At 51.6% G+C, this 13952-nt stretch overlaps 1 protein-coding gene across 1 annotated transcript in view; it reads right to left on the bottom strand.

The window, feature by feature from the left end:
- Positions 1 to 1082: 1082 nt before the first annotated feature.
- The window catches only part of HOMER3 (homer scaffold protein 3), a 35480-nt gene continuing 22610 nt past the window's right edge, over positions 1083 to 13952 (bottom strand). Inside the window, 8 exon segments of the mRNA XM_080384218.1 lie at positions 1083 to 2147; positions 3019 to 3099; positions 4004 to 4114; positions 6004 to 6160; positions 7080 to 7201; positions 10561 to 10668; positions 11068 to 11199; positions 12118 to 12274. Of these exon segments, the coding sequence (XP_080240344.1) occupies positions 1959 to 2147; positions 3019 to 3099; positions 4004 to 4114; positions 6004 to 6160; positions 7080 to 7201; positions 10561 to 10668; positions 11068 to 11199; positions 12118 to 12274 (1057 nt within the window). The 3' untranslated portion in view covers positions 1083 to 1958.

The following is a 13952-nucleotide window of genomic DNA, read 5'->3' as shown; positions in this document are numbered from 1 at the left end:
ACCCTCCTCCCTCCATATGCCAGTGACAGAGATGCAAAGCAAACACACCTTTCTGGGAGCTGATCTCTATTTCAAAAGAAGGCTGCTCCTGCGGGAATAAAATATGAACACTGGCACGGGGTGGTAAACAAACCCCTAGAAATTTTTTGTCACCCAGTTACTTCCTTCCCTTCTTAAATACCCTGAAACAAATATTACTACAGTAACTCCAGCCTCATACAGTTGTGAGAAAACTTCATGCAAAAGAAAAAAAAAATAAAACCCAACAACAACAAAAAAAACCCAACCCCAAAACAGAAAAGCCCTTCCCTGGCTGTGCAGGTCTGGAAATCTCGAAGTTTCCTTGTTACCCTTGGGAAAGGGAAGGGCTTTGCCTAGACAAAATCCAGCAGAGTCACCAGCAGTTCTCCGCTCCAGCAGATTCCCAGGGTGCCAGACCCAAATCCTGCCCTGACTTGCAGGCAGCGAGTGGAAACTGCGGGTTCCCCTCGTGGTCAGCAGGTGAGCGAAGGGAGAGGCAGACCCTGAGGAGCCGCAGCTCTGCCGAGGTTCAGCTGGGCACGGGGAGCAGTGCTGGGCAGCCAGGGCTGGCCAAGCACCGGGATTTCTGCAGACCTGTGGAACGTTCCCAGGATTGCTGCTGTCTTTGCCTAACGTAGAGCGGCAAAGAAGGGAAAAAAACCCAAGAACAAAATCCAAACTCATCAACACTCCTGTAAGGCTACTAACTACTTCTACACAGACACTGCTTCATCATTCAGCATGGGGTTAACATGCTCCTAGGTTACTACAGGGGCACAGCGGGTGCTGGGGGACACACAGCCTTCCAGGTTTCTGTGATGCCTCCCTCAATTCCTATTACTAGACAACATCTACCATAACTCATGAACATCCCACAGGCCCCTCCGGGCACTGGTCCCAGCATGCTCCAAATGCCTCCTGTTCTGGTTTAAGCTGGCCAAGTGTGGCAAGCTGGGACCCGTACCCTTCACAAGGAGTACTGCTTGGCTGACATGGAGCAGGACAGCTCTGCGGACTGTTTCCCAATAATAAAAAAAGAAAAAAAAGAAACCAAGAGCAACTGCGATTTGCTCCATTTAATTTCAATTAACTGCAGCCCTTAGAGGCCCAGAGAGATGCCAATCTAGCAGTTTGTTGGTCATCCCCTCGGGGACGTCCCATTTCTAATGTCCCTTTCCCAACCGAGCCTTTACTCTTCTCAGCTTAAAATTTGAACAAGTCATTAAATCCCACTGTGTTAAACTAAGAGCTTTAAGACCTGCGGTTCTTCTTCCTCTGGAGGATGTGACTGAACAGTGGAAAGGACACCTGGTCAGGCAAGCATCCTTCTGGGCAGTGGGGGGACTGCCACCTTTGGAAGCTCCTGACAGCGACCAGTGTTACTGGATCCTGTTAGAAAGACACAAGGTAGTTAGGGCTGGGCAAGAGGAAAAGGAGCGACTGTTGTCCTCAGTGTGCTAGAACTCCTCCTCCCTCCCTAGGTGGGGAGACAGGCAGCTTATTTGCAAAAGGCAAGTGGTTTCCTAAAAAAACTACTGAAAAAAAATGCAAAGGCTGCTCAGCCCCTTCCCCTAGAAAACTGTAAAAATGCTGGAGACACAGTGTGGCAGCAGGGGGGCTGGGAAGGCAGCACGGGGACAGTTGTCGTCTCTGGACCACGCCACAGCCATGGCAGGGTCCAGAGAGGGCTGGCTGGGACCTGTCGATGCTCCTGTAGAGGATGCAGGAGCTCAGATGCTCTCTGCCCTCTGCCTGGGCGCTCAGGGGGCAGTAAGTGGCTGCGGCTGGTCTCCATGCTGTCCAGGCAGCTGCTGGTATGTTGGCGTATCCTGCCCGAACAGACCTCGAGGCTGTTCTGTGACTGTAACTGCTGTCGGTGACCAGTCCCAGCTCAGGCTCCTCTCCTCCGGAGGCGTCTCCTCTGAGCATGCTGCTGCTCAGTTGCTCTCTACCAGCTTGGCTAGTCCCTGCCGGATCTCACTGAGCTCAAATATCTTCACATCCATTATCTCTGCAACCTTGGTGACTTCGTTCTGGATCTTCTCCCTCTCGGCTAGGGTCTCTGCCAGCGTCTGCTCAGCCAGGTGAAGGCGTCGCTCCAGCTCTGCGTTGCGTGCCTCCAGCTCCTGCCGAAGGACACAGGTGCAGTGAGGTGGCCGCCCCAGACCACACACACTGCTCACGGACCACCCTTATCTCCACAAAACAGCTGTGCTAACACCCCAGTGCCAGGCTACCCACACCCAGCCAGCCCAGGTCTCCACCAGTTTTTTCACCGATGCATCTCCCTATCTCAAGCCACAGCACGCCAGCATGCACACGCATGTGAGCACGTGTTCCCCAAACCCAGGCATCTTCCCACAGTTTGCAAAGGTATATAAATGCAGATCATCTCCTCACATGCCCATCCTCTCCAGGTCTGATGGCATTTGATGTTTGGAGATATTATTCTGCCATGAAAACTAGTGCCCATGTGCGGGGCTGAGCCCCGCAGCAGATCCCCTTGTTCAGTAGCTCAGAGGTAAACACAGGCAGGCAGAGCCCCCAGAGACTGCACAACAGACCGTGCTTCCATCTGTGTCGTTGCCCTGAGGTGCAGAGCAGCTTGCATCCCTTCTGCCAGCCAGACTGAGTCAGAGCTCAGCTCCCCAGCCATCCCTGTCCACCCAGCAAGCTAAGCAGGACTTGGGAGAGATGGAGGGTCACAGGACACCACAGGTTCTGCTCCAGTCCCATCTCGGGGCTACTGTAAGTGCTAGAGGTGAATACGCAAAGGCTGGGTTTGCTGTTACCTGCTGATTGTGCCCCATGCCATTATCTCTGATGGATACAGGGAGGGTGGCAGAAGGGAGAGACGTAGGCAAGGACCTTTTCCCATCATCCAGAGGCAGAGATAGGCATGGCAGCTCTATGGCATTCACCCTTTGGCTCAAAGGAGGAATGAGGATGGATCCCTCTACTATGAGTGCAGAAGTGTTCCAGATGTGCCATCTTTACCTGCAGCTTCTGCAGTGTCTCCTCACGCTCGCCCTCTGCTTCCCATCGTCCACACTTCTGGCTCTTCAGCATCTGAATCTCCTAAAGCACAAGGAGGAAGAGCATTGTGTCAGATCTGCCCCTGTCCCACCTGGGCCAGAGCCCACCACATACTCCAAGCAAGGCCCTTTCCCTCACTCCAAGGATTACATCACCATGCTCAGCTCCAAATTTTCCTACCTCGCTTTCTAACCTTCTGCTTCTGCTGTACCTGCTGCCTCCCTCTAAGCTCTTAGTCCCTCATCAAGATGTCTGGCTGAGTGCCAGCGAGGTTCAGTGGTCTCTGCACCCTGTTGCATCCTTGCTCAAGATCGGATTGCAGGCCGTTGCGTGAAGCATGCCTTTATCCCAGCATTCTTCCCCTAGCCTGAGTAGGTGTGGAGATGGGGGAGGGCTGACTCTCTAAGGATTGGGAACCCCAAAACAACTCCCCTCGTCAATCCTCATGTTGTGGCTCCAACCCGAAGGCTCCATCCACCCACCCTGCTGAAGCACAGCCACCAGAGAGCCTGCAGATGTGTAAACTGAAGAGATTCTCTCCACATCTCCCCTCCTTCACAGCCTCTGTAATTAAAACTGTGCTTTAAATTATTCATTTATATGCAGTGAAAGCGAGAAGCAATTACTCCAGCAGAGTCTAGCTGCAGCTGCAGACGGCTGAGCGGAGAAGGGGTATGGCTGAGCCCTGCCATTTGTGCGGTGCTGGAGCATCCCCACTCCGGGTTATTTGCAGTGGAAGCTCCCAGCACTTTGCTCCTACTCAGCTTTGCCTCTCTGGGAAGGGAGACCACTGAGGGGGCCGTGCTGGCTTGCAGAGGCTCCTGGCTTGCACAGACAGCTCGTGCAACAGCACGAGGGGCCCTCTGACCCCGTACAAGCTGTAATGACAGATGAGGTGTTGGTGATTGATAGGCTTCAGGCTTTGCTCTGCTTTGTAGGGTATTACCTCGTCCTTAGCCTTGATCAGGAGTTCCAGCTCCTCAAGGGTTTGGCTCAGCTCTTCCTTGTTGTTCTCACTGGAGGAATCGTGAGCACCCTGTGACTCCAGTTCTGCTACCTACATGGAAGCAAGCACAGGGAAGGCGTGCTCAGAGATACAGGAATGTCCTGACACCTTGTCACCCACAGTCATTCTCTATCATGTTCTGGCTTCCTACAAACCCAACGGGGCTTACAATATGGTAGTGGCTCCCACCCAGAGGCTGTTAGGAAAAAATTCTCTCCTGCTCTGCACAGAAACACATTGTGGTGGAACTTGGTCTAGAGGCTCAGTCTCTGCTTCCTCCTGCAGTTCTGCACTTCCAGCAAAGCCCAACCAGCTGACACCAAGCACATGAGCCTACAACCCAAAGGGATGGCTAGATCTAGTTCCATTTACACCCCTGGGCAGCGAGTGCCAAGGACAAGAGTTACTGCAGCTCTACCACAGCAGAGCTGGGAGGAAGGGTTTGCCCAAGCATCCTCCCCATTCCTGAAAAATTCAGCCTGGTGGCTTAGATTATTCATGAAGACTCATTTTTAAAAGCTCATCAGAAGGTCTACAGCAGCTATGGCTGGGGCCCAAGCTCTCATGGGGCCTGCACTGAGCTTTACAGGTGCAGCTCTAGTGATGGGTACCCTCAGACAGGCAGGGCTTGGACCCTGGCATGATGGTTTTCCACAAGCAGGGGCAGCAAGGCAACGCTGGCTGGCCTGGGACCTTGCCAGGGTCCACGTAACAGTGGCTGTGAGCTCTGAGGGTCCACGTAACGGTGGCTGTGAGCTCTGAGGGTCAGAGTCATGGCTAGAATCAACCAGCTCCAGCCCCCAAATGCTCCAGTTCAGGGACAATAATCTAGATGTTTCACTGAGTTACAGTTTCTGCTGTGACTCTGCCAAGCCCCCAGTGGTTGCCCTTCACCCAACGCCCACAAAACCCTCCCTCCTAGCTCCTGACTGCGAGAACAGCCACAAACGAGCTGAGTACGCACAGAGCAATGGCAGGAAAAAGGCAGCCCCGAAGCCACATGTATACACCCACCCCTCCCCAAGATCCCTGCTGTACCTAGGTCAGGCTCCCACCGCAGAGGAGAGAATTTTTTCAGTGCAGCTGTCCCACTGCCTGCCTCCAGCAATGAGAATTAGCAACGGGCAGAGCAAATCCTACGGGATGGCTGTGTGTACTGCACAGACTGGCCACACAGCAGCCATCAAGTGGGAACAGCTGTTAATTGCTATAAATCCCTGCTGTCTTTTGAATGAGCTATCTCGAAGTGAAATGGCTTCATGCCTTCTTCTCCAGGGCTCCAGAGTCCTTTCCCAGCCAAACCCCAACTGTCCTAAAACCTTTTCCCGAGCACTCCACAGTTCTTCCCTCCCAACAAACCCAGCCGTGTGACTCTCACTCCCCTGCCCAGATGCACACAGGCCTCCTCAGTTGATCCGTGACCTCTCTGACATTATGTAGGTCAAAAGATTCTATTATTCCAACCGAACAAGGGCTTGTTTGTACGGCGCCACCCGGGTTTCATGATGTTGCAGCTTGGATTCGAGCTAATTATAGCAGATAGAGCAATCTCCATCCTTCCTGCCAGCAGCCAGAGCATTGCCCCTATGCCCAGCTCAGGGGGGGCACAGGCTTTACTCAGTATTGCTGGGCCCCCCAGAAAATCTCAAGGGAAGCTGGTGATTGTTGACTTTGTACTCTCGTTTCCTCCCTTTATCCATGGGGACCCAGCACACCCCAATGTGCTCTGCAGAAAAGAGGAGCTCTTGTGAGAGCTCCCTAGTTACATGGCCTTATTCCTTGACATGTTTTCCCTGCCAGGCTCATGCAGCATCCTGGATTTCCATCCCATCTCCTGCAGGCACCCATGGAAGCCGATGGGAGAATGAGGTCAAGGGCACCATCTGGCTCCGAGGCAGGGCTTCCTCTGACCTGCTCTGTAAAGGCCCTCCCGCGCTCACCCGCTGCCGCAGCGTTTCCGTCTCCTCCTGATAAGCAGCCAGCTGCTTCTTCCACTGGTCCACGTTGGCATTGGCTTCATGGAGAGCAGCCACAAGCTTGTTGTTGTTGTCCTGCAGGCTGAAGAATTCAGCTTCCCACTGGACCTCACTCACCGAACTGTGTGAGAGAACAGAAGAAATGTTCAGGAAAGCGTAAGAGAGTCTCAGCATGGAGATTTCTTCTCCCAGTGCTAACATGTACTGAAACAACGTTCTTGCACGTGCTGGGCAGCTACCTGCTCCTCCACAGTTTTCTATTTGGCTTTCATGTCGCTTCCCAAATTTAAATGCTTCTCCCAGCCCTGAATTTGCATCTCTTTCCTTTATCCCTGGATAATGTTTGACTTTGAGGCCATGTGTGCTTGCTTGAGACTGCAGGAACCACACTGTGAGATTAATGGGGTGGGGGGGTGGGGGAGATATGGCTACTATAAAGGAGCTTTGCAACGTGGGACTGCAAATGCATTTTTAAAATCCTTCTTAGATCTGAGTTTGCTTTGAATAAAACCCTACCACCCTAGACTCAGGAGAAGGTAGCAAAGGACACTTGCTTTTGATTTAAAAATATTCTAAGTGTTCAGCTGGGAGCTTAATAGGAGCCACAGGGCAGAATCCAGCCCAGAGCCTTTTCAAAAGACAAAGAACGGAAGCAGCAGGGACTTTGCTGGAATCATCAGGGGAATTAACACAAATGCAGCCCTGGGCCAGCTGGAAAAGCGTGAACATCTTCTGGTATCACAAACTACTGATCTGTAGATAACTGGCATCAACTCATCCCTGCTGCAGGCACAAAGCGCTCTTCTTCCCATCAGCCTGAACAGCAGATTTCACGGCCAAGCTGCAATAACTTTCTGCTAGGGAAGAGGGGAAATTGGTACAGTGGAGGGTCTGAGCAGCAGCAGACACCGGGCATTACTCAGCTACTTAAAGAAGTAGCATTGGGTCAAAAGTATTTGGGAGGACAGGGACATGCACCAAATCATGCCAAAAGAGAGAGTTTAGGAGTCAGGAGCAGAGAGCGCTTGTGGCAGCCTCACCCTTCTGAAAGCATCTTCTTCAGCCGCTCCTTCTCTGTTGTTATTTCAACATCAGCACTTTGGCTCCGGAATAGCTTATCTTCTCCTGGCCCATTGGAGCTGATGATGGGGCTGGGAAGTACCTGGGGGATGAAGAAGAGATGGGTTATCACACAGCAGTGAGGAGAGGCCACGTGGCCACGATGTCTCTGCAAACTCATCCACAGCCCAGTTCACAGGGCTGGTTCCCGCTCTTGTGAGAAATGCTGGCTTTCAGTCCTCGCTTAGATGGTGCTGTGCTTGTCTACATGACCAGGGGTGGCAGAGAACCTCCTGCATGGCTCAGCAACACCGGTCATGGCATAGCGATGACTTTGGAAGCTACATGGCCACGGGGCTCTCTCTGGGATAAGTAGATCAGTGCTTTGCTCCTCCAGCAGCTGCCACGTCCTCTCTCTCCCTGTCTCCATGCCATGCTGGGGCAGCGATCCCAGCGCACAGGCACCCTGAGCAGGTGGGCTCACAGCTTGCGTGCACCAACTATTCCTCCCTCCCAACTCTAGGTACTGAATTCTTTGGCTCTCAGCTTCCCCTTGACAAATGCCAGCCACGTTACAGCTGTAACCGGAGCCCCAGGGCCGTGCAAGCACTCGGAACTGCTCAAGCTGCCTGTTTCAGGGGGCTGCGGAGTTCTTAACAGGATTTTCTTGCTGGTTCTCAGAGCAGTGGAAAGACTCAACTCTAAACACAGGTCTACCAGGCCACCTGGGTTCAGTCGCATGTCCACCTCAAATGAAGACACCAGGTGCCACTGGGATGGTGTTTCTCCGGCTCAAGGGGGGGAAGCTCTGCTGTTGCTCAGATGACTCTGGTCCCCATTTCCCAAAGGCATGGGAGAGGAAACTCACAACCTCTGCACCAAAGTATATCCTTCTCTATGGCTCCGTATTCCTGCATACATCAGAGCTTGCAACCAACTCATCCTGAGTGGCAGTGGAGCAGAGATGAACATGCAGAAGCCAACTTTACACCCTCCAGCCCCCTCAGGGACCCCGTCGGCACAGTCTGCTCTCACAGCGGGGGGGCAGCTGGGCACTCACAGGGAAAACAGCTATAAAAAGACACTCTGAGCAATGGGTCCCTGGGATCCTAAGTTGGGGACTGTGAGACCAGTGGCTGGGGAGCCCGCTGGAGTTCATAGGTAGCCCTCAAATGCCGGTGGTTAAGGACAGCCACCTGCCCTCAGGGTCGGCTGACATCTATAAATAGAACCAGGCAGGGCCAGGAGATGTGTCCAACACCAGCTCCAGGGAGCAACTGAGAAGTGAGACCTGCAAAACACAACCCTGCCTCACCTTTACTACAAGGTGGGGACACTGAGGAAGGGAAGGGGCAGAAGTTTCCTGTTCTGGTGTGCTGAGACCCTGTGAGTCCAACTCAAACTGAGAACAATTGAGGATGTATGTGCCATACTGTTTTGCTGCTTACAGCATCCCTAGTGACATACTCTGCAATGGGGATGCTAAATGGGATGGGGATTGGCCTAGAAAGTACTAAAGGAGAGGAGAAAGATGCTATCCTGGGATTTCCCCAGCTCTGAAAATCTGAAGCCTAAGTAAACTAGTGCAGATGCAGAAAATGAGGAAGCCCTGATTTGATTTCAGGAGACAGATCTACTCTCTGCTCACTTGCAAACAGAAACACAATCAATTATTCAAGGACGAAACTCATGTTTGAAGCTCTACTAATGCAGAGACCGCGAATCAGCAGTGGGACAGCGGGAGAAGGGATGACGGGATGATGGATGCCCGGGCTGGGGGAGGCAGGACAAGATCTGCACGCCCACATGGCAGGGGACAGCACACGCATGGCTGTGGCACCACGATGGCTGCAGGCAGGGGCTGTGTGTACTTGTGCCTGAGCTCTCCCACCTAGAGACGGGGCAGGCTCAATGGGCTCACGATGTGGCAGTTTTAGAGCTGCTGAGCCAGGTGAGAAGAATTGAACAGAGCCTTCAGCCATTTCCCTGATCTGGGTTTAACCTTCAGCTTCTGACCTCTTCATCCCTTCGGTTGCAAGTTGCCATTGCAGCACAGGGGAGATGAACGCATCCTGTTGTGGCATCTGAGGAGTGGTGCCTGGTGTAAACAGGGTAAGAGGGAGTACCTCTACTCCCAGCCTCCATCTCCTGTGGCCAGGGGAGCTGGGAGGTGGAGGCTGCAGCTGGCCATCAAGCTTTGTCTTGGGTAACTGTTACTGACCAGAGTCTTTTCCCTGAACCTTTGGTTCTGCTACAAATGCTTTACTGCATACTGTAATGCCACCCATTGGGATGGGGCTTAGAGTTAGCAGGAGTCAAAAGCTAGGCAGATTTTCCCTGGTTTTGCACCCCACATGACATTTCCAGGCTCTGCAGAGCCACCACCTTCCCCTCCCTCTCCCCTCCCTGCAGGCCAAGGTAGTGTTCACACTCCCTCCTCCTCCTCTGCTCCCACTCCATCTGTACTCAACCCAGAGAATGCAGTGCCCTGTGTCCTACAGCTCTTCTCCTACTGCCAGGAGCTCTGGAAAATGCAGAGGCACCTCTGGAGTGAACCATTTGGGAGGGCAGCTTCACCACCAGCACCGAGCTGCTTCACCATGTGAAAAAGCAGCATGGAGTTCTCCACAGTTTATCCTCTCCCCTCCATCCCACTGCTGCTGGAGCTGGTTTAACCACATGGGGAGAAAGGTAACAAGTGCGTGAGCAGGATCTGTGATTGGCTTAAGCTTTCTGGCTTGGTTTCCTGGGGGAAAGAAAATTGAACGACTGGCTGTCATACATGCAGTTCCACCTTAGGGGAGTGTGATTTCTACTCTCACAGCTTCTCTTCCACATTGGAAATATGACAGAAAAGGGAGTCTGGCCAGCACTCCTCATTCACCAGCTCTAGGAAATTATCTTTCCATGGACCCTCACGGACAGCACCATCAGCTGTCAGAGAACTTGGAGAAGAACCCCCTACAGCCCCAGAAGAGGAAGAAAGACTGTTGGAAATGCCATGTGTCTTCCTTCCTATGATCCTCAACCAGGCAACATGCACTTCTGATTGCTACTTGCCTCTTACTGTCATACTGAGCCCAGGGAGAGCCAGCAGCCTTAAAGAAAAAAAGAAATACAACCGAAAACACCAAACCAAAAAATCCCACACCTCCAGCATGCCTTTGTAAAATGTCAAATGGTTTTGATAGTATAACTTGCAAAGAGGGAGGAGGGTGAACCTTCCCAGGAGCTCCATTTAAGCACTTATTAGTTAATCTACTTCGTGTGTTTCAATGGAGTGACCTCAGGGCCACACGTGTCATCAAAACGTGGAGCTCCAACCTCAGCGTCTGGCCAGAAATCTCTCAGAGAGAAAGGGATGAAAGCAAGAATTACATGGGGAGATCAGGACGGCGGTCGTTTTCCCCAGCTGTCACTGCCCTGCAGTGAGCTTCACCCACACCTCTCCACCAGCATTACCTGGTGAGATGTGATGTTCAGGGCAGGGTTGGTCAGTTCCGTTTTATCCTGTGACTTCTCCCTCGCCAAACGGGCTGCTTCCTTCACTTCCTGGAACTTCTCTGCAAACTAGAGGGGAGTGGAAGAGTCAGCTCTGGTGCTACACCAAAATGTGGAACAAACTAGAATTGCTGCCTGGGTTACTCCTCCCCTTGCAACTTCATTCAACATGCTTTTTATTTTCTCTTCATCTAACAATACAATTCAGGGAATAGTCCCTTCCTGCCCCTGCCCATGGCACTCAGGACTGTGGGGTTAGCTAAACAGCAATGACAGAAATCGAGCCCCAAATCCTAATTGAATTTATGATGCTCAAAACACTCTGCAAATATTACTTTAAAGCTCTTCCTAGCATCTTTGCATTAGATTTTAGTGCAGCAGGAACAGCATTGTATCAGGTTCCTAAAGCCTCTTCCAGAGACTGATCTCCCTTTCAGGATTTCAGGGACATTCCCGCTGCAGCATTACCTGGGAGAGATGTTGCTCCGAAGCAAAGCCCAACCCATACACCGTATTGGCTCGGCTGTCTGCCCACTGACCAAATTTCTGGGAGGTCTTTGTGAAGGTCATGTTGGGGGTAATAGTGCTGTTGATGATCGCCTGTAGAGAAAGGCAATGAGAGTCAGAGAGAGCTCCAGCCTGCTGCCCTGCGGTGGTGATGTGGGACTGAGCACTATAATCCCTGTGTACTCTAGGAACAAGGGGTAGAAAGCTCTGGGGTTTAATGTATAAGACAACGCTTCGGGCTTTTGGTGACCAAAAGTCTTTCTAGTATGGCTGCACGACATGAACAAATCTCAATCATCATGTCCGCTGGAAAACAAAAAAACCACAACCCACCAAACCAACAACTCAGCATCATCAGCTTCCTCCATTGCTGGAAAAGAAAATAAGAGACAGCATCCCTGTCTCTGGGGTCTTAACAACTTTCTGATGTTCTCCATTCTCATGGCAAGTAAGAAAAAAAAAAAAAAAAAGGCTTAGCCAGCAATCAGGGCTAGCCATTACAAAACACTCTCTGCTGGTTAGAGTAGCAACAAAATAAATTGCCTGGGAAGATTGCCGAACATCTGCCATTGGAGGTCTTCAAGAACAAGTCAGGAAAATGCCTATCAAGAACAGTTTAGGGAGAGCTAATCGCGTTTTGTCAAAGTGACTGAACAGACTACCTCTGCAACTCCCCCAGCCTCTGTCTGTCATTTCATTATATCTACAGTGGCTGGTTTTAGCACAGGATAAAGGCTCTCAGAAAAAGCTTGTGTTTTGCGTGCACTGGGGGTTAGAAGAGAGTAGGGCAGGGACTGACAACATTGGACCCTAGGGCATGTTTTTCATCAGCACAGCTTCCAGTGCCTAACACTAAATACACTTGAGCATGGAGGTCATGTTTTACCTGTCGTTGCCTGCTGCCATGCTGAGAACTGACCAACTTGCCACCAAAACCAACACCAGAACAGACTCTGGCCGGAGAAAAACCTGCCGTCAAGCTGTGTGATGCTGTCAGCAAACGCCCCCTACCTTGGTGCCCCCCACACTGATGATCCGGTACACATTGCGCGTGGCATCGTAGAAATAGGAGACGGTCAAAGCGTGCTTGCTGGCAGGGATCCAGTTCCGTTTGGTGGCAGGATCGATCTGGAAGACATGGGCCCTCGTGCTGAAGATTGGCTGCTCCCTGCAAGAGAGTGAACAGGACTGTCAGGGCAGAGGGGAAGCAACAGAGGAAGCGCATCGACTTCCTGGCCCTTGCGTGGCGTTATGCACCGCCGGCAGCACTTCTGCTTTTCGCCTTCTCTCCAGGGATCCAAGACACTAAGTGCTAAGCAGCACAGCTCCCAAGGACACAGCATTTCTCAACCAGCTCGCCCTCACTGAGCCTCCCTGCAGGGAGTAGCAGCTCCCCACGCTCTGGGCTGGTGTCGTCTAGTGTCCTTCTTATTAGGGCAGCCGTGACCCAAGTTCTCCATCATGCCTGTGAGTTGCCTTCCCAAGACCTCTGGGCTTCTGTGCTCTCCCCAGGAGCCCTCCACATCCTTGGCACTCTTCTAAAGGCCATTTTAGAAGCTGGGGGGGCTTCTGGCTGATGCTCCTGCAAAGTAAAAGCCCTTGGCTGCTTACGCCTCCTATTTGCTCACCATCCAGATGACAGCAGCTTTCATTGCACACTAGTGACCTGGGTCTATGAAGATATCTTTGGCACAACAGCAAAGCTACCAAGAGTCTCTAAGTACAGGTACAGTTTTTTACCTTCCTCTAGAGCTTCTCAGTCCCCCCCGCTGCAGTCTTCAGATATTTCCAAAGAGCACAGCCTGGTCGTTCCAGCAATAACAGGCTACGTCCTCAGGTTAGTAGATCTTGTACACCCTTTCACCCAAGGACAGGCACCAAACTTGCAAGCAGAAGTGCAAATAGGACATGGCAATCTCATGTTTGGGGCATACCTGATGGTCCTTCACAACACAGCCAGTGTGGCAGAGCTATGCTAATGATTAGGGGTTATACTATTTTTAGCCTAACTTCAAGCTTTCTTTCACCATCTCTCAGCCTCTTGGTGGTCACTTTGTGGCAACTTCACCAGGTGTATGATTTCTCTGGCTGCTGTATTATTTGTACTTCATAGGGTATCTCCAAGTTGGAGCTGTCGGGAGGTGGATGGATGGAGGATGTGTTTGGGATGTGAGCACAAAAAGCACCTTCCCCCCAGCTCAGCTCTTCCTCTCTTGACTCATGCTTGGGAAGCGCATCCTGCAGTGAAAGGTCACATCGCAGGATTAAAAGCAAGCCACTTAACAATGAATTAAAGGAAACACTTCACCACACAATGCACAGCTGCTGTAAGAAAGCACTGAACCCAAGCACTGCCCGAATTTTGTAACCAGTAATATCTGAGCCGAACTCAGGAGTTGAACCTCAGGCATCAGGATGTAACTTGAGCGTTTCAGTAGGCAGGAAGGAATGTTTCCATGACACAACAGTCCAGGTGCATCAGGGCTTGGGGTCTTCATTTGACTTTGGTTAAAACCCAAGGCACTGGCTGTTGCCATGCTCCTTACGCAAACCTAGTGAAATCTGACGTGTCTGGAAACGTCCCACACCCCCATGACAGCTGCAAATAAGGCAGAGTCACAATCCTGCTATGTGCAAGCTCCCAAAATCCAGACATTTATATTTCCTCCCCACTGCAAGTCCTCACAGCTGCAATGAGCAGACCTTCCCACCAATCCAAAGCCAAGCGTACCTGGTGCTTTCTGAACCCAGCATCAAAAATTAAGGAAATAAAATACTCCCTCTACCTCCCAGTTTCAAGCTTTGCTCCCAGGTTACAGCCCTGACTCGGATCTCTTGTGACTGCA

This window comes from Falco punctatus (genome assembly GCF_963210335.1).
Source record: "Falco punctatus genome assembly, chromosome: 4".
NCBI lineage: Eukaryota > Metazoa > Chordata > Aves > Falconiformes > Falconidae > Falco > Falco punctatus.
The sequence above is the reverse complement of the archived record's forward strand: the minus strand, read 5'-3'. Positions and strand labels throughout refer to the sequence as shown.